Raw genomic sequence first — 23498 nt, 5'->3', positions numbered from 1 at the left:
TTACAAGTGGTCATGTGATTAATCCAACATTAAATTTTACTTTGGGCTAAATTCTATTAATAATTCCATTATCTTTATGCATAGGGAGATTAGCAATCTGTTTTTAGCATTGTTTGTGGCTAAAAGGTGGTTGCTGGTATAATCCAAAAGAAACCATTCTATCCCAAGGAATGCTAAGGTTTATAAATTATGAAGGTCACTTTTCTTGGAAAAGCACAATGAAAAGTTTATTGAGACTCTCGTATAATCAGAATTTCAGGAAACAATTAGGTTTGGGTCCCTGAGCTCGCCCCACATGTGAGTAATACATATTATTTTTCCAACAAGCTGAGGATATTTTTTTCCCTGATGATGCTTCCCCTACTCCCATGGCAGACAGAGAAGGGGGGAGGGAAGAGGGGAGACGAAGAGGAGGAAGGATCAAGGACAGGTACACAGGGATGTTCTCAGCAAAGCAAAAGCAAGCAGTCGCATGCCTTGCAGGGGTCAGTGTGGCCCATTCCAGTGCAGGTGCAAGGTCAAGTCCGCTCATCCAGGAAGTTACTGTAGTTCCCCCTCATTATATGGCTGTGAAGTGTGCAATGTGTCTTTTTTGGCAAGGACTGGAGGACATGTTAGAGATTTATTCACCCTTCCAGTGGAGTATTACAGCTCTTAAGATTGTTTTTGAAGATTTAATACAGCAAACACCAGACCTTCCATATTCAGTGAATAAAATGTGTTATGAAATTTAGTTTGATCATCTATCCACATGTACACACATATATACACACATACACACAGAAACATACACAGCATATAAAATCCTGGAAGGAATATAGCAAAATGTTAATGACTATATCTGAGTGGTGGGAATATGAGTAATTTTATTTTCTATTATTTACAGCTTCCACACTTACTGTGATACACACAGATTCATGGTATAATCAGTTTTTTAAAAGTTGGTCTAAAAGAACTAATGTATAAACAGGAAACTAAGCCTTCTGTATTTCAGTTGTCATAACATTTTCATATGGTCTCTTATTTTCTCTCTTTATTGAATCCCTTAGTAATAGGGATTACTGCTTTTCATTAAGAGTGAGAAGTTGTGAAAGAATTTTCACAACAATAAATATCCCACTTGGTCACAAAGCTCCGTGTGAAGCCAGCACACACTATGGCTTTGTAAACAGTGAGTTTTACCATGCAAGTTGGGAATGAAATTCCCCATTTAGGACTCTTCGGAAAGCGCTCTGGGATTACTAGATTGACTGTGTGTGGTTGTACTGGAACTTTGCACAAACCACACTTATAACTCTCAGCTGTGATTTTGTTCGATTTCAGGATGAAGGTGAAAGGCAAAGGAATCACCCACTTGCTGGTCTTCTCCGTGCTCTGCCTGGCAGCCAGCCCCGGGAGCAAGGCCTGCCCTCGCCGCTGTGCCTGTTATGTGCCTACAGAGGTGCACTGCACATTTCGGTACCTGACCTCCATCCCAGACAGCATCCCACCCAACGTGGAGCGTATCAATTTAGGGTGAGTGGGGGCCCTTGTCCTGTTCCCTTCTCAAGGAGAGAGCACGCTGATGCTTGAATCAAATCCTCAAATGAAATTTGCGACTGGAGGAGATTACCCAGAAGTATTTGAGTAATATTTCTCTTCTGAAATAAGCACAGGAAGATCTTAAGTTTGTTAGGGCCAACAGGAAAAATTTTTATGGTAGACTTGGAGGAAACTGAAATCACTCTTTGTAGAATGGGAGGCCCATGATTATAGAAACGCTTCCTTCTGGCTACATTTTTGCTGGAAAATAGCTTCTGTTAAGTTATAGAGTTGTGATCTATCAGAAGGAAATGGTGTATATAAAGGATACATATGAAAAGTTGGCTGGATCCTTTTATAAGGCCCTTGGATTTCTTTGCATGCAAATTGAAACTACTTACAATGCTTTTTAAAATGTAAACCTAATTAAGTCTGCTAAAAGGTAACTACATTTTAGAGATTTATGAAAAACCGTGTGTGTGTGTGTGTGTGTGTGTGTGTGTGTGTGTGTGTGTTTAGGAATATGTGTGTCTAGGGGGAGAGAATCCACATGTAGTCAGATTTAACAATTTATTTAACAATAAGGAGTGCCTACTATGTGCCAAACACAGTTGATGATGCCAGGGATACAATAATGAACAAGCTATATTATTCACTTCTAGAAGCCATAGTTAAAGGGAGAAGACAGATGCGCATGAGTACAATTTAGTAAGAACTGTAGTAGAGCATACAAAGTACCCTGTGAACGGTCATTAATAGTGATAGCTGACACCCGGTGGCTCAGTTCTTGTCCCAGATGCACCAAGGAACTGGAGACCAGAGATCACAATGCGGAGATAAAGTTTATTGAGTAGATAAGTTAGTACACTTTCAAGAGTGAAAGTGGACCACACTTTCAAGAGTGAAAGTGGACCACACTTTGAAGAGTGAAAGTGGACCACACTTTGAAGAGTGAAAGTGGACCACACTTTGAAGAGTGAAAGTGGGCCACTGTCCAGCAAGTGTAGCAATGACCCTAAGCAGCTCTAACTGCATTCTTTTAAGCCTGTTGTTTGCATAGGTAAGTTTGGCTTTGATTGACAAATGGTGGTTATATAACATTTTGGCTTCTGCGCATGTGCCTACCCATGATGTATTCTGTTACAATTGTATTTATTTATGTGTTGCCTATTTAGGAGTTTTAAATCAACTTTTGCTGTGACTTTAAGGGCAAGTTGCACCTTTTGTGCACATGCCCAGCTCTTGTTAAGTCCCCCTTGTGATTTTGAGCCAGCTTTGTGGCTCAGCCGTTTCTGTTTTGTTAGTCTGTAGAGGTGGCCGGGGAAGGTGTGGCTGTTAACCCATGAGGGGGGCTCTGAGGGTGTGGCCAGCATCTGCTTTATTACTCCTCCCTCATGCCTAACTGCCTAACACTCCCCTCCTCAAGTAATTGGACCCCAATTGATTGGGAATTGGGGGCGATGACTGCTTTGGCTTCTTCAGACTGTTATAAGGGTGTTGTGAAGATTTGGGGAGTTTTTTTGGAGGTGCGACATCCTCTTTCTGCCTAAATGACAGTGTGAGTATGTAGGACTAAGAAGACCTATTTTGAGTCAGTGTAGATGGTAAATCTCTTATTTTTAGCCAGCTCTAGCACTCTGGTAAGAGCAATGAGTTTAGCTTGTATTCTTACTATCTCCTGGCATTGAGCTAAGCACTCTTCATGTATTCATTCACTTAAACCTCATGACACCTTTTAAGTAGCATCTATTATTTGTACTTTATAAATGAAGAAACTGAGATACAGAAAGACTACTGATTTTACCCAAGGTTGCACCACTACCAAGGGCCCGAGTTCATAATCCTAGCCAAACTCTTTGGCTTCAGAGCTCACGTTTCTTAACCACTACTTTATAATGATAAATTCTACTTGGGAAAGTGAGGGGGACACATCACAAGAGAATGGTCTGGGTCTTAACAGTAGTCATAAATAGAGAGGGGTGGAGTCAAGGGCATTCCAACCTAAGGAAGAGCATATGCATAATGGTTTGGAAATGAGAAGGATGTGGTACGTTGCAGGAATGTGAATGTGAAGAGTGTAACCAAAGCTGCCAGGCCTGGGTGGAGGGTAGACCTTCTGTGGCATCTGATGACTTTCAATAATAATTCAAGCGTTTTATTGTCTCCTTAGAGCACAGGTTATAAAAAGGGAAGTATTGGGTTTTGTGTGTGGACATACGTGCATGTGCTTTGACTTTAACATTTGAACTATAGTTGACAGGCCTAGCTTATGCCTGACATTTTTATTTCAGGTACAACAGCTTGGCTAGATTGACAGAAACGGATTTTTCTGGCCTGACCAAATTGGAATTGCTAATGCTGCACAGCAATGGCATCCATACAATCCCTGCTAAGGCTTTCTCAGATCTGCAGGCCTTGCAGGTAAGACCAGTGAGGGGGAGGCACAGGTTAAAGAAGTGAGATGTACCCTTGAGAGCTGACCATTCCAGTGGAAACCAAATTTCTACACTGTGTGAATTAGAAGGACATATCAAAGAAGGATGTCCAAGACTGATTTCTCTGTAAATGAAATCATGGGTGGAAATTTAAATAACGAGAAAATTCTAAGTCAAGTTTTCTCAGACCTCAGGCTAACAGAAAAAAAAAATTGCACCCAGGATTATCACTACATCTTTAAAATTTAATCCAGAAGGGTGACTTCTAGTCATTTTGATTGGGGAGTTGAATGTGGTTCATAAAAATAACTGCTGTCTTAGAAGTTAGCTTTCTACACATCAATATACTTTTTATTATTTATACCTTGTCTTGTTAAAAAAATTTTGAAAAGTTAATGGGAACTTCTAAAAATGCATCAAATATTATAAGAATTATTACTCCAGAAAGTAAGAAAGTAAAGATAAAACTAATCTCTGGATAAGAAAAGGGGGATTATGGGAAAATCTATATGTAAAGATCAGTACGTCTGCTACACAAGTAGGACTTAAATCTTTTGAGAAGTTATCTCACAATTCAAGATGACTATTTTTAAAATAGATGAAAAAAAAAAACCTGTTCAGGAATAGTACAACCATATCTGATTTATTTTTTTAACTGATTTTTTGATGCATATTTGACATACAATATTAGTTTCAGGTGTACAGCATAAGTGCCTCAACATTTGTATACATTAGGAATTGATTATGAAAAATCTAGCTATCATCTGTCCTGGTACAAAGTTGAGTTGTTACAATATCATTAACTGTATTTCCTATGCTGTACATCACAGCCTCTGACTTATTTATTTTATAGCTGCAAGCTTGTAACTTTCAATCCTTTCACCCTCTTTTGCCTCCCTTCCACCCATGTGCCTTCTGGCAACCACCAGATTGTTCTCTTTATGAATTTGTATCTTTTTTGTTTGTTTTTTTGCGGTCCACAGATAAATTAAACTTTATGGTATTTGCCTTTTTTCTGACTTATCATAATACCCCTTATTACATCCATGCTGTTGTAAATGGCAAGATCTTTTTATGACCAAGTAATATTCGTGTGTGTGTGTATCTATCTATCTACATATACATCTTCTTTATCCCTTCATCTATTGATGAACACTTAGGTACCTTCCACATCTTGGCTTGTGTAAATAATGCTGCAGCAAATGTAGGGGTACATATATCTTTTCAAATTAATGTATTCATTTTATCCAGATAAATACACAGAAGTTAATTTTCTGAATTGTATGATAGTTCTGTTTTTAGTTTCTTGAACAATCTTCATACTATTCACCACAGTTGCTGCACATTTTGTATTCCCACCAGCAGAGCGCAAGAGTTCCCTATTTTCTCACACTTTCACCCACACTTGTTACTTCTTGTCTTTTTGATTGTAGCCATTCTGACAGGTACAAGATGATACCTCCTTGTGATTTTGACTTGCATTTCCCTGGTGATTAGTGATGTAGTGTATCTTTTCGTCTATAGGTCTTCTTTGCAAAAATGTCTATTCAGATCCTCTGCCCATTTTTTAATTGGATTGTTTGTGGGTTTTTTTTTTTAGTATTGGGTTGTATGAGTTCTTTATATATTTTGGATATTAACCCTTATTGGTTATGTCATTTGTAAATATTCTCTCCCTTTCCATAGGTTGCCTTTTTATATTGTTCATGATTTCACTGTGTAAAAGCTTTGTAGTTTGATGTAGTCTCATTTATTTTTGTTTTTGTTTCCCTTGTCTGAGGAGACAAGTCAAAAAATAAATTGCTAAGACTAATGTCCAAGAGCTTACTATGTTTTCTTCTAGGAGTTTCATGGTGTCCAGGCTTAAAGTCTTTAATCCATTTTGAGTTTATTTTTGTGTATAGTGTAGGAAAGTGGTCCAGTTTCATTTTTTGCAAGTAGTTGTCCAAGTTTCCCAATGCCATTTTTTGAAGAGACTATGTTTTTCCATTATATTTTCTTGCCTTATTTGTTGAAGATTGATTGACATTACAAGTGGGGAGTTACTTCTGGACTGTCTGTTCTGCTTCATATGTGAAGCATGTGATATGTGAAGGCAGCATCATACTGTTTGATTACTATAGCTTTGTAGTATAGCTTGAAACTCAGTAATGTGTCTATGTCAGTACCATACTATTGGATTACTATAGTTTTGTAGTATGGCTTGAAATCCAAGAGCGAAATCAGCTTTCTTCTTTCTCAAAATTGCCTTGGTTACTTAGGGTCTTTTGTGGTTCCATACAAATTTTGGGTTTTTTTTTTTTTCCCGAGTTCTTTAGAAAATGCATTGGTGTTTTGGTAGGGACTTCAATGAATCTGTAGGCTGCTTTGAGTAGTACAAACATTTTAACAATACTAACTCTTCCAGTCTGTGAGCATGGTATATATTTCCATTCATTTGTGTTGTCTTCAGTTTTTCATCAGTGTTTTAGAGCATTCAAAGTATACATACCTCATTGGTCAAATTCATTTCTAGGTATTAAAAACAATATTCAGTGCAGTAATATGACCAAATTGGCTTTATTAAATGATTTGTGATTTGGACAGCATCTCATCTAGCAAGTAGAGGGGAGCTCTGAGTAGTTGGACAAAATGAAAGGCTGAGAAAGAAGAGTGGGACAAGAAAGTTACTAGCAAAAGAAAAAAAGGCTTGTTACCAGGCAAGATCACCTTCCCTAACAGGGAAAGATGGGGTGGGAGTTCTTATTGCACAGATTACTTGATTGATACTGATCAGAAAATTCTTGACTGACCCAGTTTAAATTACATTTCTGTAAACTGTAATTAGGTTAGATATTAAGCCTCAGTTCTATGACTTGGTCTGGCTCAACTGACACCATTTCAAACCTGTGGTTTTCTTTTTAACAAGTCTCCCCTCATTTTGATTATGCTCTGTTTAACTAGAGATGTAATCAAAATTTAAAGTACTAGGAAAACTCACAGGTACCACTCCATAGTTTTCAAAGGTTTTTAAACTTTTTGTGTTGTATTCAAAGGTCCGAATGTTTTTTGCTTAATCTCTGTGATCTCATTTATAAACTTCAGTTATAAGTTGGTTATCCCCTTGGCTCCTTTTCTAATGTTTCAATCTTAAGAAGAACATTTGCTTGGCAGTTAGCAGTTGACATGCCTTTAAGATTTTTTACTTAAGTTTTTATTTTAATCATCTGGTGCTCATCAAAGTGAGTGTACTCCTTAATCCCCATCACCCATTTCACCTATCGCCACACCCACCTTCCCTCTGGTAACTGAGTTTGTTCTGTATGGTTTCTTGGTTTGTCTTTTTTTTTTTTTTCTTCCCTCTGGTTGTTTCTTAAATTGCACACATGAGTGAAATCATACGGTATTTGTCTTTGACTTATATCACTTAGCATTATACTCTCTAGCTCCATCCATGTTGTTGCAAATGGCAAGATTTCCTTCTTGTATATGATGCAGAAGTACTGTGTTTTATACATATACCACATCTTCTTTACCCATTCATCAATCATTGAATACTTGCGTTGCTTTCATATCTCAGCTATTGTAAATAAGGCTGCTATAAACCTAGGGGTGCATGAATTTTTTTGGAATTAGTGTTTTTGTATTCTTTGGATTAATACCCAGTAGGGCAATTGCTGGATTGTAGAGTAGTTATATTTTTAACTTTTTGAGTAACCTCCATAGTGTTATCCAGTGTGGCTGCACCACTTTGCATTCCCACCAACAGTGCAGAGGGTTACTTCTTCTCCACATCCTCGCCAACACCTGTTGTTTCTTGTTGATTTTAGCCATTGTGTGAGGTGATATTTCATATTAGTTTTGATTTGCAGTGCCCTAATGATAAATGATATTAAGAATCTTTTCATGTATCTGTTGATTATACGTATACTTTTTTAAATTTTTAATGTTTAGTTTTTGAGAGAGAGGGTATGAGAGAAAGTGAGCATAAGCAGGGGAGGGGCAGAGAGAGAGGGAGACACAGAATTGGAAGCAGGCTCCAGGCTCTGAGCTGTCAGTATAGAGCCTGATGCAGGGCTTGAACTCAGAAACTGAGATCATGACCTGAACAGAAGTCTGACACTTAACCGACTAAGCCATCCAGGAACACCTCATCTGTATATATTCTTTAGAGAAGTGTCTGTTCATGTCTTCTCCCCACTTTTTAATCAGATTATTTGGTTTGGGGGTGTTGAGTTTTATAAGCTCTTTATATATTTTGGATACTTTTTATGGGATATATCATTAGCAAATATCTTCTCCCATGCAGTAAGTTGTCTTTGAATTTTGTTTCTTCTTTCGCTGTGCAGAAGTTTTTATTTTGATGTAGTCCCAATAGTTCATTTTAGCTTTTGTTTCCCTTGCTTGAGAGGACCTATCTACAGAAAAGCTGCTATGATTGATGTCAGAGAAATTACTCCTATGCTCTCTACTAGGATTTTTATGGTTTCAAGTCTCACATGTAGGTCTTTAATCCATTTTGAATTTATTTTTGTATATGGTATAAGATAGTGGTCCAGTTTCATTCTTTTACACATGGTCGTCCAGTTTTCCCAGCACCATTTGTTGAAGAGACTTTCCTTTTCCCATTGGATATTCTTTCCTGCTTTGTTGAAAATTATATGACCCTATAATTATTGGCTTATTTCTGGGTCTTCTGTTCCATTGATCTATGTGTCTATTTCTATGCCAGTACCATACTGTTTTGATTGCTACAGCTTTCTTGAATTCCAGAATTGTGATGCTTCCAGCTTTGCTTTTCTTTTTCAAGATTGCTTTGGCTATTTGGAGTCTTTTGTGGTTCCATTCAAATTTTAGGATTGTTTGTTCTAGTTCTGTGAAAAATGCTGTTAGTATTTTCATAGGGATTGCGTTAAATATACAGATGGCTTTGAGCAATATGGTCATTCTAACATTTGTTCTTTCAAACCACAAACATGGAATGTCTTTCCACTTTTTAATGTCCCCTTCCATGTTTTCATTAGTGTTTTATTGTTTTCAGAGTATATTAATCTGTATGATGGTTCTAAAGATCAGTAAGTAATTCAAACTCTGAACGATAGGTCTTTCATATCTTTTGAGTTTGTTTCTAGCTATCTTACTGTTTTTGGTACAATTGTAAAAGGGATTGTTTTCTTAATTTCTCTTCATTACAGATTTGTAGAACGGCAACAGATTGCCATATATGGATTTTGTATCCTGCAACTTTACTGAATTTATCAGTTCTAGCAGTTCTGTGGTGGAGTCTTCCAGGTTTTCTATACATAGAATTATGTTATCTGCAAATAGTAAAAGTTGGCTTACCAATTTGGATGTCTTTTATTTGTTTTTGTTGTCTGATTGCTTTGGCTCTGATTTCCAGTACTATGTTGAATAAAAATGTTGAGACTGGACATCCATGTCTTGTTTCTCACCTTAGAGAAAAGGCTATCAGTTGTTTCCATGGAGGAAAATGTTGGCTGTGGGTTTCTCATATATGCCCTTTATTATGTTGAAGTATGTTCCTTCAAAACCTACCTTTGTTGTGGGTTTTTGATCATGAATGGATGTTGTACTTTGTCAAATGCTTTTTCTGCGTCTATTGAAATGACCAAATGGTTTTTATCCTTTCTTTTACTGATGTGATAGATCACGTTGATTTGCAAATATTGAACCACTCTTGCAACCCGGGAATAAATCCCACTTGATCAACGTGAATTTTTTTTTAATATATTTTTTTAATGTTTATTTTTGAGAAAGAGAGAGACAGAATGCAAGCAGGGGAGGGGCAGAGAGAGAGGGAGACGGAATCTGAGGCAGACTCCAGGCTCTAAGCTGTCAGCACAGAGCCCAAAACGGGGCTCAAACCCACCAACCATGAGATTATGACCTAAGCTGAAGTCAGACGCTTAAACAACTGAGCCACCCAAGCGCCCCAAGTTAAAATTTTAAACCAAATAGTGGGTTCGATTGTCTAGTATTAAGGCTTTTGCATCTATGTTTATCAGAGATACTGGCTTGTAGTTCTTTTTTTGTGTGTGTGGTGTCTTCATCTGGCTTTTGGATCAGGGTCTCATAGAATGAATTTGGAAGTTTTCCTTCCTTTTCTATTTTTTGGAATAGTTTGAGAAGAGTAAATATTAACTCTTCTTTAAATGTTTGGTAGAATTCTCCTGTGAAGCCGTCTGGTCCTGGACTTTTATTGGTTGGGAGTTTTTTGATTACTGATTTAATTGCTTTGCTGGCAATCAGTCTGTTGAAGTTTCCTTTGTGGTCTTGTTTCAATTTTTGGTAGGCTCTTGTGTTTCTAGGAGTTAATCCATTTCTTATAGGTTGTCTGGTTCTATGTTTCTAGGAATTTATTGATTTCTTGTAAGTTGTCCAGTTTGTTGACATAGTTTTTTATAATATTTGTATTTGTATTTCTGTGGTGTTAGTTGTCATTTTTCCTCTCTCATATGTGATTTTATTTTTGGGGGCCTTTTTCTCTTTTTGATAAGTGTGGCTAGAGGTTTATCATTGATTTTTTTTTTTTTCCAAAGAACCAGCTTTTGGTTTTATTCTATCTGTTCTATTGTTTTTTTTTTCTTTTTTAGTTCTTATATCATTTATTTCTGTTCTAATTTTATTACTACCTTTCTTCTGCTGGTTTTCAGGTTTTTTTTCCTTTTCTAGCTCCTTTATGTGTAAGGTTAGGTTTTTTAGATTTTTATTCTTGAATGTAGCCTGTATTGCTATGTACTTTCATCCCAGAAATGTGTTAGCTGTATCCTCAAGATTTTAAACTGTTTGTTTTTTTCATTTGTTTCCATGTACCTTTTTATTCTTTGATTTCCTAGTTGACCCATTCAGTGTTTAGTAGCATGTTATTTAACCTCCATGTTTTGTGCTCTTTACAGATTTTTTTCTTGTGGTTGACTTCTACTTTCATAGTATTGTGGTCACAAAAGGTGCATGGTATGACTTGATTTTCTTTGTATTTTTTGAAGTCCCTTTCGTGACCTAATATATATTCTGTTCTGGAAAATGTTCCATGTGTACTTGAAAAGAATGGGTAGTATGCTGTTTTAAGATGGAATGTTCTGAATATGTCTGTGGAATCAATCTGCTCCAGTGTGTCATTCAAAACATTGTTTCCTTAGAATTTTCAGTTTAGATCTGTTCCTTGATGTGAGTGCGGTGTTAAATCCCTCTATTATTACTGTATCATTATAGATTCCTTTGGTTGTTATTAACTACCATCATGAAATTCATGCCCTCTCATTTTCCAAGCCTATTTCTATGGGAATTCGTTTCCCCCATGCATTCCCCTGTGTGTTTGTCTGTCTTTTGCCCTTCTCTGCAACTGCAGCTCCCTTTCCACCAACAAAGCCACAAGTACATTTCTCTCTCAAAACTGCATCTCTGCACTTCCTACCGTCTTTGATGTGGCCTCCTTCAGTGATGGAGTTTATTCTGCTGGTCTTCAGATGGATTTCTGGGATTTTTAGGATGATTTGATAGTCATCTAATTGTATTTGTGGGATGAGGTGAGCCTAGGGTCTTCCTACTCCACAGCCCCCTCTTCCTTGCATATAACTGAATTTAAATTGTTTAAGAGGATGTAATATACCAGGGAGATTGTAACTATAGGCAAGATAATTTCCAATATTTAGCATGCACTTAAGAGCCATGGTCTCCAAGACTCAAACCAACGAAAATCAATTGGGTCAAATAAAGACCCCCATTGAAGTAGTTATCCTTTAAGCCAAATGGCCTGGTTAGTTATTTTATGTAATTGAGTTTCACCTTCCCCCCAGAAGTGCAGCAAGTAGTGTAGGCCACAGCACAAATATCTCCTTGCTCTGCTGAAAGGTAGTCAAGGGCTAGCCTATTATCAAAAACTGTGTTGGCCAGAGTATCTAATGATCTTTGTTGAGCAGCTATTGTCTTAGCAGTGGAATCTGCTATATCTTCAAGAGCTAAAAAGAAGTTCCTGATCATATTTTCACTCCAAACCAGGAAAGTATGGCCCTGCCAAAGGAAGCAATTCCTGAATCATGAATGCCTCCTGGTGGGTCTTTTCTAACTCAATGATGTAAATACAGAGTTAACTTATGAAGTATCTTAATTGTGTATAGAAAATGAGGTACACAGTTGAATAACCTAAAAGTCATTGCCTAGCTGTGTGCCAGCCATCTAGACATTTGTAGATCCAAGAAGAATGATAAACATCACAGACAAAGACAAATTTTATTGGCACACAGACCATTACCATTAGGGAGGAGCTATTAATGGATTAGTTTACAGAGACTGCTGTATTTACTGGTTCAAGCCAAGGGTAAGTCAGGTTTTCAGTGCATATGGGAAGAGAATCTCTAAGCCTGAAACAGAGATAGTGTTGTTCTAAATGGCTTGCAAAGATGGATGCTGCTGGTACATTCCCTTGATAAGTGGGAGCAGATCTGATTTAAATAATCATGGGAATATAGGGGTGCAAATATACTAAGATTCATATAGGTATTTGAGTTTAGATGGGTAAGTACAGTTATTATTGGAGACAGGTAAAAAGGCACTAGATAGTCTTGCCATAAAAGTTTAATTTGGTAAGAGACTTCTAAGGGAGTGCGGGGTGTTGATTGCAGTCTGCAGTGACATTGGGACTAGAAGAGGAATTGGTTATAAGGAGCACCAAGAGATTCGAGCCTCATGGAGAGATTAAAAATTTTCAATGACATCTCTAACCTCATGGACAGATTAAAAATTTTCAATGACAAATCCAGCAATCTGAAAAGTTACTTCCCTTAGCAATGGCCTTGGAGATATGGAGTATGGCATTATCTTTCCAGGCAAAAACCAAAATAAAGAAAAGGAAAAGAAGGAGAAGAGTTTTTTGTTTAAAGTATGAAGTTTCAATAGGTCATCTTGGACAGAAGCCATCTACCTCAATGTCAGCTGGTTCCCTTCCTTATCAATTTGATTCAGAGATCTCCAACATCTATATAGGACCAGATGACAGTTGTGGCTTTCTTCAGCTCTAAGGGAGATGTATGTGCAATCCCTGGCAATTTTGTAGCAATTCCAGGTTAGAAGCAATTGGTAAGTTCCATTCCAATGGAACCCAAGAACTATCTTCTTCTAACGTTTCAAAATACATGATCACCAGGCTCCAGATTGGGCCCAACAGTGACGTTTGAATGGAGATCTGGGAAGACTTTTTTTTTACCCTATTGATGATAGGCTTGAGCATAAGACATTAGAGATGTACAGTGTCTTGTCATACTAGCATGAGATGATAAGGATCAGCAGAAAGTTGTATGCCAGTAGGCGTTAGTCTGCCTGTGAGTATCTTGTATGGAATGGGTTTGTAGCCCAAAGGGGATATTGCAAACAGTAATCAAGACCGAAAGCAATACCTTTGGCCACAGAAGTCTAGTAGTTTCAGCAAGTTTAGAGATTTGAGGATACCATTAGTTCTTTCAACCTTGCCTGATGATTGAGGGTGTAAGAGCAATGATAATAGCAGGAAGTTGGCAAGTTTGTTGTTAAGACACATATGATTTCCCTGGTAAAGTCAGTGCCCTGATCACTGGGGATCAGGGAAGGTACACCAATGGGAAATGCATTGTCTAATAGTTTATTTGCTATCAAATAAACAAGGCACTAGCCTTGTGGCAAGGGAAAGCCCCAGGCCATCCAGAAAACACACATTCAATAATAACATATTGATAACTCATACTAAGTGGCAGTTGATTAAAGTGCAGCTGCAGGTATTTAGAATGTCCAGAAGGAAGGACTCTGGGAACAACCATAGTTTATCCAGGATTATGAACTGTTAGCAGATCAGGCATTGTCCAACAGTCCCTGCAATTTTATAGACACTCTCCATCAGTATTTATTCCTAATTAAACTCCTTTCAAATGCATAATGGTGGGTTAAGGAATGCTAAACACATGAAAAAAACAGTTTGTCAGAGTCAGGAAGAACCAAGTGGCTGTCTGGGTTGCCCATAGCCCCAAACGTTAGTTTATTTTACAGCCATTGTTTACTCACCTTAATTTCTCTAATTTGGAGGTAGACTCTTGGCTAACTTACAAGGACATCAGGATGGTGAAAGTCTGGCAATGAGGGACCATTTTATGCAGAAGCAGAATAGACTCCATCTATATGTGTTATAATGTTACAAACACAATAGAGAAGTCTTCACGTTATTTGACAAAGCTTCCCATGAAATTTACATATCAAATAAGCCTAATTAGTTTGACAAATCCTTGGGAATATTCCACGTCATAAAGGCTTTATTTACAAATTTCATTTAGAATTTGATTTGGGAAAGTTTGTCTAATAAACATGTGTTTATTAAGTATTAAACATGTGTTTATTAAATACTAAACCTATTTTTGTTAAATAAATCTGGGTGTGTGTGTGTTTTAAAGTATTTTTCCAATAAAATCACAGACCATTACATTATGAAACTTTACCTTTTAAGTATGAAGACACTTTCACAATCTTTTTTTTTTAATTTTTAAAAAATGTTTTATTTATTTCTAGGAGAGAGAGAGAGAGAGACAGCGTGAGCAGGGGAGGGTCAGAGAGAAAGGGAGTCACAGACTGAAACAGGCTCCAGGCTCTGAGCTGGCAGTCAGCACAGAGCCCGACATGGGGCTCGAATCCAGGAACCGCAAGATCATGACCTAAGCGAAAGTCGGACGCTTAACCGACTAAGCCACCCAGGCGCCCCGACACTTTCACAATCTTGACAGAAGCAGACTAAAACTCCAAGTTAAAACTATTCTTTTAACAGAGAGAAAACCAGGAGCACCTGGATGACTCAGTCAGTTAACTCAGACTCTTGATTTCAGCTCAGGTCATGATCTCATGGTTCATGAGATTGAGCCTAACATCAGAGGCTGTCAGCACAGACCCCACTTGGGATTCTCTCTCTCCCTCTCTGCTTGCTCGCCCTCTCCCCTCCCCCCGTCTCTCTCTCTCCTTCTCTGCTCCTTTCCCCTGCTTGCTTGCACTCTCTTAAGAAACCAAACAAACTAAAAACAAACAAAAACTCATTTTAAGTTCATTTTAATTTAGCGAGCTTGATTATACATTAAAATTAATATTCAAAGATTCTTTTTCCACAAACCTTTTACAATGCCATTTTCTATGTTCTTTTTTAATTTTTATTTTTGAGAGAGAGAGAGAGCAAGCAGGGGAGGGGAAGAGAGAGATGGAGGCACAGAATCTGAAGCAGGCTTCAGGCTCTGAGCTGTCCACACAGAGCCTGTCATGGGGCTCAAACCCATGAACCATGAGATCATGACCTAAGCCAAAGTCAGACTCAACCAACTGAGCCACCCCAGCACCCCCTTTTTCTATATTCTAATTTTGCTTTTTCTTCTTTAAATTATTAGCCTCAAATTAGGAAAAAATTACTTTTTTTCCCTCAACATCAACAAAATGCATTTCCATTCTTCATACCTTGTCTTAGCAAAACATAGCCTATTTTCCTGCATATGAAGATGTTTCCCTTATTATTCTAGGAGCCTTATTTACATATAAAACTTAGAATTCTCAACCCTTGGAAACCTTAATTTCTAGTGAAAAATATGTCAGCAATTGTGAACTGTTTGCTATACCAACATTTTTTAAAGTTGCAAATTTATGAATACATTTTATAATTTCTAGAAGCATTCAGTTTTCCAATAGAGCACTAATATCCAAATATCTTTTATAGTTTTTCTGTAATAAGCCAAAAGCAAGTAACCCTATGTTCAATAGTTAATGCTTCATTTTTTTTATCTTCTTAGAAAATGATCTAGATATTCAATAAATTCAACTTAACTGATCACTTAGCGAAACTATACGTTTTCAACATACCAAGAAGATTTGGGAAACTGTTTTAAAATTTTTTATGTATTCAATCAATCTATTTGTTCTTGAGAGTTATATCTAGATTATCCATGAAAACTTCATGAGACATCAAAGAAAATCAACTGTCATTCTAAGTCATTTTGATGACAAACTGTAACAGATATAACATGAATTTAACTAGTAAATTCTGTAGAATAAAAGTGGGTTACCTGCATTATATTCAGAGTTTGATAAATCTATAAAGACATGCCTCTTTTAATTAAACCAACAAACTTAGAGTTTAATTTACTGAATATTATCCCAGATCAAGTGAACCTGAAAAACATTTGAGTTAGTTTCTATTATATTTGAGAATTAATTTCTATTATATTTGAGAATTAATTCATGTAAGCATTTAATTTTCTGTAAGCCAATTAAATAGAGCTCTTGTACAAATTAATTTTAGCAATATCATCTGGAGATTGAAAATACCACATATCTACAATATACACAAACATAGAAATAGATGCAGAGAATTTATAGCTTCTGTTATTAAATTACTGCCATGAAATAGTTACAAAACTCCTAAAAGTTGAATCTAAATTTGTTTTTCTGGTAGAAGGAGTAAGTCAAGGTTATCTGATCATACAGTTATTAAATCTTTTCAAATATCTTGCCTAGTTTCAGCTTGACATATAGTAAATATTTCTGGCAGTATTAAACTCCAGAGGTTTTCTCAAAGATGGTGTAAAATGGACTATCTTCACAAGACCTAGAGTCTCTCCCAAAGCTAGCCAAAGAAACAACTAGTAACTAATGTGTCCCAGGCAGTCAAAAAGCCAAGTTCCTAGGCTGTAGTTCCATTTCTCCCTTTATGTCTGTTAATGTATTATACATAAATGCTTTATGTATTTATGTGACCCTGATTTTTGTGCATAGATACTTACAGTGGTAACATCTATGAATACATTAGTATTCATAGATGTTGGAGCATGAATCAAAATGCCATTCTTATTTTTTTATTTAAACATTGTATCTTAAAAAATTTCATATCTTTTTAAATTTCAGTATAATTAACACGTTACTAACATGTTAGTAATGTAACTAAGTTACATTAGTTTCAGGTGTACAATATAGTGATTGAGCAATTCTATACATTACTCAGGATTCATCATGGTAAATGTACTCTTAATCCCCATCACCTATTTCATCCTCTCCCTCCCCCTCATCTCCCTACTGGTAGCCATTAGTCTCTATACTTAAGAGACTGCTTTAGCTTTATTTCTCTTTCTCTTCGTTTTTTAAAAATTTCACATGTGACTGAAATCATAGGGTATTTGTCTTTCTCTGCCTTATTTCAGTTAGCATTATAGTCTTGAGATCCATCCATGATGTTGCAAATAAGATTTCATTTTATATGACTGAGTACATTCCATTGTATATATAAACCACATCTTCTTTATCCATTTGTCTATTGATGGACACTGGGGTTGTTTCCATATCTTGGCTATGGTAAATAATGCTGCAGTAAACATAGGGATGCTTGTAAGTTTTCAAATTAGTGTTTTCATGTTTTTTGGATAAGTACCTAGTAGTGGAATTACTGGAACATATGGTAGCTCCACTTTTAAATTTTTTAAGAGACCTCCATGTTTTTTTCCATAATGGCTGACCACTTTGCAGTCCCACCAACAGTATACAGGGAATTGTTTCTCCCCCCATCCTTTCCAACACATGTGGCTTGTTTTTGACTGTAGCCATTCTTGACAGGTATGAAGTGATATGACATTGCCGTTTGGATTTACATTTCCCTAATGATTAGTGATGTTGATCATCTTATCATGTATCTGTTGGCCATCTGTATGTCTTCTTAGGAGAAATGCTTGTTCATTCATATCTTCTTCCCATTTTTAGTTGATTATTTGAATTTTTTCAGGGTTGAGTTGTGTAATCTTTTTACATATTTTGATATAACTTCTTATCAAATGTATGATTTCCAATTATCTTCTCCCATTCTGAAGGGTATTTTTTAGTTTTGTTGATGGTTTCCTTTGCTGTGCAGCTTTTCATTTTGATGTAGCCCCAATAGTTTATTTTTGCTTTTGTTTCCTTTGCCTTAGGAGACATATCTAGAAATATGTTGCTATGGCTGATGTCAGAGAAATTACTACCTGTGTTCTCTTCTAGGATTTTTGTGGCTTCAGGTCTCATATTTAGGTCTTTAATCCATTTTGAGTTTATCTTTATGTGTGATGGAAGACAGTGGTTTAGTTTCATTCTTTTACATATAGCTCTCCAGTTTTCTAAACATTGTTGAAAAGACTTTTTCCCTTTGTATATTCTTGCCTCCTTAGTTTTTTTTGGTTAATTTTTATTTAAATCAAACTTAGTTAACATATAGTGTAATAATGGTAGCAGGAACAGAATTTACTGATTTATCAATTACCTATAACACCCAGTGCTCATCCCAACAAGTATCTTCCTTAATGTCCATCACACATTTGTTCCAACCTCCACCCAACACCCCTCCATCAACCCTCAGTTTGTTCTCTGTATTTAAGAATCTCTTATGGTTTGCCTCCTTTAATGTTTATATCTTAGTTTTCCTTCCCTTCCCCTATGTCCCCGTTTTCTTTCTTAATTTCCTCATATGAGTGAAATCACATGCTATTTATCTTTCTCTGACTTATTTTGCTTAGCATAATACCTCCTAGTTCCATTCATATTGTTGCAAATGGCAAGATTTCATTCTTTTTGTTCCCCAAGTAATATTCCATTGTGTGTATATATATATATATATATATATGTATATATATATATATACACCTCATCTTCCATATCCATTCATCAGTTCATTAGACATTTGGGCTTTTTCCATAATTTGGCTGTTGTTGATAGCACTGCGATAAACATTGGGGTGCATGTGCCCCTTTGAATCAGCATTTTTGTATTCGTTGAATAATTACCTAGTAGTGCAATTGCTGGGTCTCAGGGTAGTTCTATTTTTAATTTTTCAGGAGCTTCCATACTATTCTCCAGAGTGGTTGCACCAGGTTGCATTCCCACCAGCAGTGAAAAATGGCTTCCCCCTTCTCTCTGCATACTTGCCAAATTCTTTTGTTTCCAGAGTTGTTAATTTTAGCCATTTTGACAGGTAGAAGGTGGTATCTCATTGTGGTTTGATGTATATTTCCCTGATGATGAGTGACTTTGAGCATTTTTTCACGTGTCTGTTAGCCATATGGATGTCTTCTTTAGAGAATTGTTTGTTCATGTCTTTTGCCTATTTACTGGATTCTTTGATTTTGGGGTGTTGTTTGATAAGTTCTTTATAGATTTTAGATACTAAACCCTTATCCAATATGTCCTTTCCAAATATATTCCCCCATTCTGTCAGTTGTCTTTTAGTGTTTTTTTTATTATTTTCTATACTGTGCAGTAGCTTTTTATCCTGACGAGGATCCCAATAGTTCATTTTTGCTTTTGTTTCCTGTGCCACAGGAGACATGTCTAGTAAGAAGTTGCTGCAGCTAAGGTCAAAGATGTTGTTACCTGTTTTATCCTCCAAGATTTTGATGATTTCCTGTCTTACATTTAGGTCTTTCATCCATTTTGAGTTTATTTTTGTGTATGGTGTAAGAAGTGGTCCAGGTTCATTCTGTATATTGCTGTCCATCTTTCCCAACACCATTTACTGAGGAGACTGTCTTCCAACTGGGTATTCTTTGCTACCTTGCCAAAGATTAGTTGGCTATATATTTATAGGTCTATTTCTGTGTTCTCTATTCTTTTCCATTGATCTCTGTGTCTATTTTTGTGCCAGTACCATACTGTCTTAATGATTACAGTTTTGTAATAGAGCTTGAACTCTGGGATTGTGATGCCTCCTGCTTTGGTTTTCTTATTCAATATTACTTTGGCTATGTAAGGTCTTTTTTGGTTCCACACAAATTTTAGGATTGTTGTTCCTCCTCTGTGAAGAATGCTGGTGTTATTTTGATAAAGATTATATTGAATGTGTAGATTGCTTTGGGTATTATTGACATTTTAACAATATTCATTCTTCTGGTCCACAAATATCGAATGTTTTTCCATTTCTTTGTGTCATCTTCAATTTATTTCATAGGTGTTCTGTAGTTTCCAGCATGGAGATCTTTTACCTCTTTGCTTAGCTTTATTTCTAGGTATCTTATGGTTTTCAGTGCAGTTGTAAATGGGATTGATTCCTCGATTTCTCTTTCTACTGCTTCATTATTGGTGTATAGAAATGCAACTGATTTCTGCAAGTTCATTTTATATCCTGTGACTTTGCTGAATTCATGAAATAAAATCAAATGAAAAAATTAAAGATGAGATATCACAACCAACGGTTTCAAAAGAATAGGTATTAACTTTTCTTTAAATATTTGGTACGATTCTCCTGGGAAGCCTTCTGGCCCTGGACTCTTGTTTGTTGGGATATTTTTGATTACTGATTCAATTTCTTTACTGGTTATGGGTCTATTCCAATTTTCTATTTATTCCTGTTTCAGTTTTGGCAGTTTATATGTTTCTAGGAATTAGTCCATTTCTTCCAGATTGCCCAATTTGTTGACATATAACTGCTCATAATATTGTTTTACTGTCTGTATATCTGTGGTGTTGGTATCTGTGGTTGCCTTGCCACCATCACTCCCCATCAACCCTCAGTTTGTTTTCTGTATTTAAGATTCTTTTATGGTTTACCTGCCTCCTGCTCTGTTTGTAACTATTTTTTCTCTTCCCTGCCTCCATGGTCTTCTATTAAGTTTCTCAAATTGCACATATGAGTGAAAACATATCTTTCTCTGACTGACTTATTTCACTCAGCATAATACCTTCCAGTTTCATCTACATTGCTGCAAATGGCAAGATTTCATTCTTTCTCATTGCCAACTATTCCATTGTATATATAAACCTCATCTTCTTTATCCATTCATCAGTTGATGGACATTTAGGCTCTTTCCATGTTTTGACTATTGTTGAGAGTGCTGCTGTGAACATTGGGGTCCATGTGCTCTTGTGCATCAGCACTCCTGTATCCCTTGGGTAAATCCTAGCAGTGCCATTGTCTGGGTCATAGGGTAATTCTATTAATTTTTTGAGGAAACTCCACACTGTTTTCCAGAGTGGCTGTACCATGTTGCATGCCCACCAACAGTGCAAGAGGGTTCCCTCCACCTCCTCGCCAGTATCTGCTGTTGACTGACTTGTTCACTTTAGCCATTCTTACTGGTGTGAGGTGGTATCTCAGTGTGGTTTTGATATATACTTCCCTGATGATGAGTGACTTTGAGCACTTTTTCATATGTCTATTGGCCATCTAGATGTCCTCATTGGAGAAGTTCTGTTCATGTCTTCCACCCATTTCTTCACTGGATTATTTGATTTTTGGGTGTTGAGTTTGGTAAGTTCTTTGTAGATTTAGGATACTAGTCCTTTATCCAATATGTCATTTGCAACTATCTTTTCCCATTCTGTTGGTTGCCTTCTAGTCTTGTTGATTGTTTCATTTGCAGTACAGAAACTTTTGATCTTGATGAGGTCCCAAAGTTCATTTTTGCTTTTAATTCCCTTGCCTTTAGAGATGTGTCAAGCAAGAAATTGTCATGGCTGAGGTCAAAAAAGTTGTGGCCTGCTTTCTTCTCTAGAGTTGTGATGGTTTCCTGTCTCACATTTAGGTCTTTCATCCATTTTGAGTTTATTTTTGTGTATGGTATAAGAAAGTGGTCTATTTCATTCTTCTGCATGTTGTTGTCCAGCTTATTAAAGAGGCTGTCTCTATTCCATTGGATACTCTTTCCTGATTTGTCAAAGATAGTTGGCCATACATTTGTGGGTCCAATTCTTGGTTCTCTATTTCTATTCCATTGGTTATGTGTGTTTTTGTGCCAATACCATACTGTCTTGATGACTACAGCTTTGTAGTAGAGGCTAAAGGCTGGGATTGTGATGCTTCCTCCTTTGGTTTTCCTTTTCAATATTACTTTGGCTATTAGGGGTCTTTTGTGGTTCCATACATATTTTAGGATTGTTTGTTCTAGCTTTAAAAAGAATGCTGGTGCAATTTTGATTGGGATTGCACTGAAGGTGTAGATAGATTTAGGTTGACATTTTAACAATATTTATACTTCCAATCCATGAGCATGGAATGTTTTTCCATTTCTTTGTGTCTTCTACAATTTACTTCATAAACTTTCTATAGTTTTAAGCATACAGCTCTTTTACATCATTGTTTAGGTTTATTCCTAGGTATTTTATGGTTCTTGGTGCAATTGTAAGTGGGATCAATTTCTTGATTTTTTTTTTTCTGTTGCTTCATTATTGGTGTGTAGAAATGCAACCAATTTCTGTACATTGATTTTGTACCCTGAGACTGCTGAATTCATGTATCAACTCTAGCAGCCTTTTGGTGAAGTCTCTCAGGTTTTCCATGTAGAGTATCATGTCGTCTGTGAAAAGTGGAAGTTTGACTTCTTCTTTACCAGTTTAGATGACTTTTATTTCCTTTTGTTGTCTGATGGCTGATGCTAGGACTTCCAACACTATGTTAAACAACAGTGGTGAGAGTGGACATCCCTGTCGTGTTCCTGATCTCAGGGGGGAAAGTTCTCAGTTTTTACCCATTGAGGAGGATATTAGCTGTGGGCTTTTCATATATGGCTTTGTGATGTTTAAGTAAGTTTCTTCTATCCCAACTTTGTTGAGGGTTTTTATTAAGAAAATGTGTTGTATATTGTCAGATGCTTTTTCTGCATCTATTGACAGCATCAAATGTTCCTTATCCTTTGTTTTATTAATGTGATATATCACATTAATTGATTTGTAAATATTGAACTAGCTCTGCAGCCCAGGAATGAATCCCACTTGATCATGGTGAATAATTCTTTTTATATATATGCTGTTGAATTCGATTTGCTAGTATCTTGTTGAGAATTTTTGCATCTGTGTTCATCAGAGATACTGATATGTAGTTTCCCTTTTTCATGGGGTCTCTGTCTGGTTTGGGAATCAAGTAATGCTGGCTTCATAGAATGAGTCCGGAAGCTTTCTTTCCATTTCCATTTTTTGGAACAGCTTGAGAAGGATAGGTATTAACTCTGCTTTCAATGTTTGGCAGAATTCCCCTGAGAAGCCATCTGGCCCAATACTCTTTGTTGGGAGATTTTTGATAACTGATAAAATACCTTCACTACTTATGGGTCTGTTCAAATCTTCTGGGTTTTTTTTTTTTTTTCTGTTTGAGTTTTGGTAGTGTGTGAATGTTTAGGAATTTGTCCACTTCTTCCAGGTTGTCCTGTTTGTTGGCATATACTTTTTCATAGTATTCCCTGATAATTGCTTGTATTTCTCAGGGATTGATTGTGATAAGTCCATTTGCATTCATGATTTTATCTATTTGTGTCCTTTCTCTTTTGTATTTGAGAAGTTTGGCTAGGGGTTTATCAATTTTGTTTATGTTTTTAAAAAAAAAAACAGCTCTTAGTTTCATTGATCTGTTTTTTTTTTTTTTTTTTTTTTCATGCTGTATTGTTTATTTCTGCTCTGACCTTTATTTCTCTTCTTCTGGCCTTAGGGTTTCTTTGCTGCTCTGATCATAGTTGCTTTAGGTGCGCTGTTAGATTTTGTATTGGGGATTTTTCTTGTTTCTTGAGATAACCCTGGATTGTGATGTATTTTTCTCTTAGGACTGTCTTCCCT

The 23498-nt window shown here is 36.5% G+C and overlaps 1 protein-coding gene across 1 annotated transcript in view; it reads left to right on the top strand.

Moving 5' to 3' along the window:
- The first annotated feature begins 1324 nt into the window (after positions 1 to 1324).
- The window catches only part of IGSF10 (immunoglobulin superfamily member 10), a 57561-nt gene continuing 35387 nt past the window's right edge, over positions 1325 to 23498 (top strand). The window contains exons 1-2 of the mRNA XM_077765861.1: positions 1325 to 1515; positions 3813 to 3942. Of these exons, the coding sequence (XP_077621987.1) occupies positions 1325 to 1515; positions 3813 to 3942 (321 nt within the window). The remainder of the gene's footprint in view (positions 1516 to 3812; positions 3943 to 23498) is intronic.

The sequence above is a fragment of the Crocuta crocuta genome, unplaced genomic scaffold, assembly GCF_008692635.1.
Source record: "Crocuta crocuta isolate KB4526 unplaced genomic scaffold, BGI_CrCroc_1.0 scaffold54, whole genome shotgun sequence".
NCBI lineage: Eukaryota > Metazoa > Chordata > Mammalia > Carnivora > Hyaenidae > Crocuta > Crocuta crocuta.
Note: the sequence above shows the minus strand (reverse complement) of the source record. Positions and strands in the feature narration are given on the sequence as shown.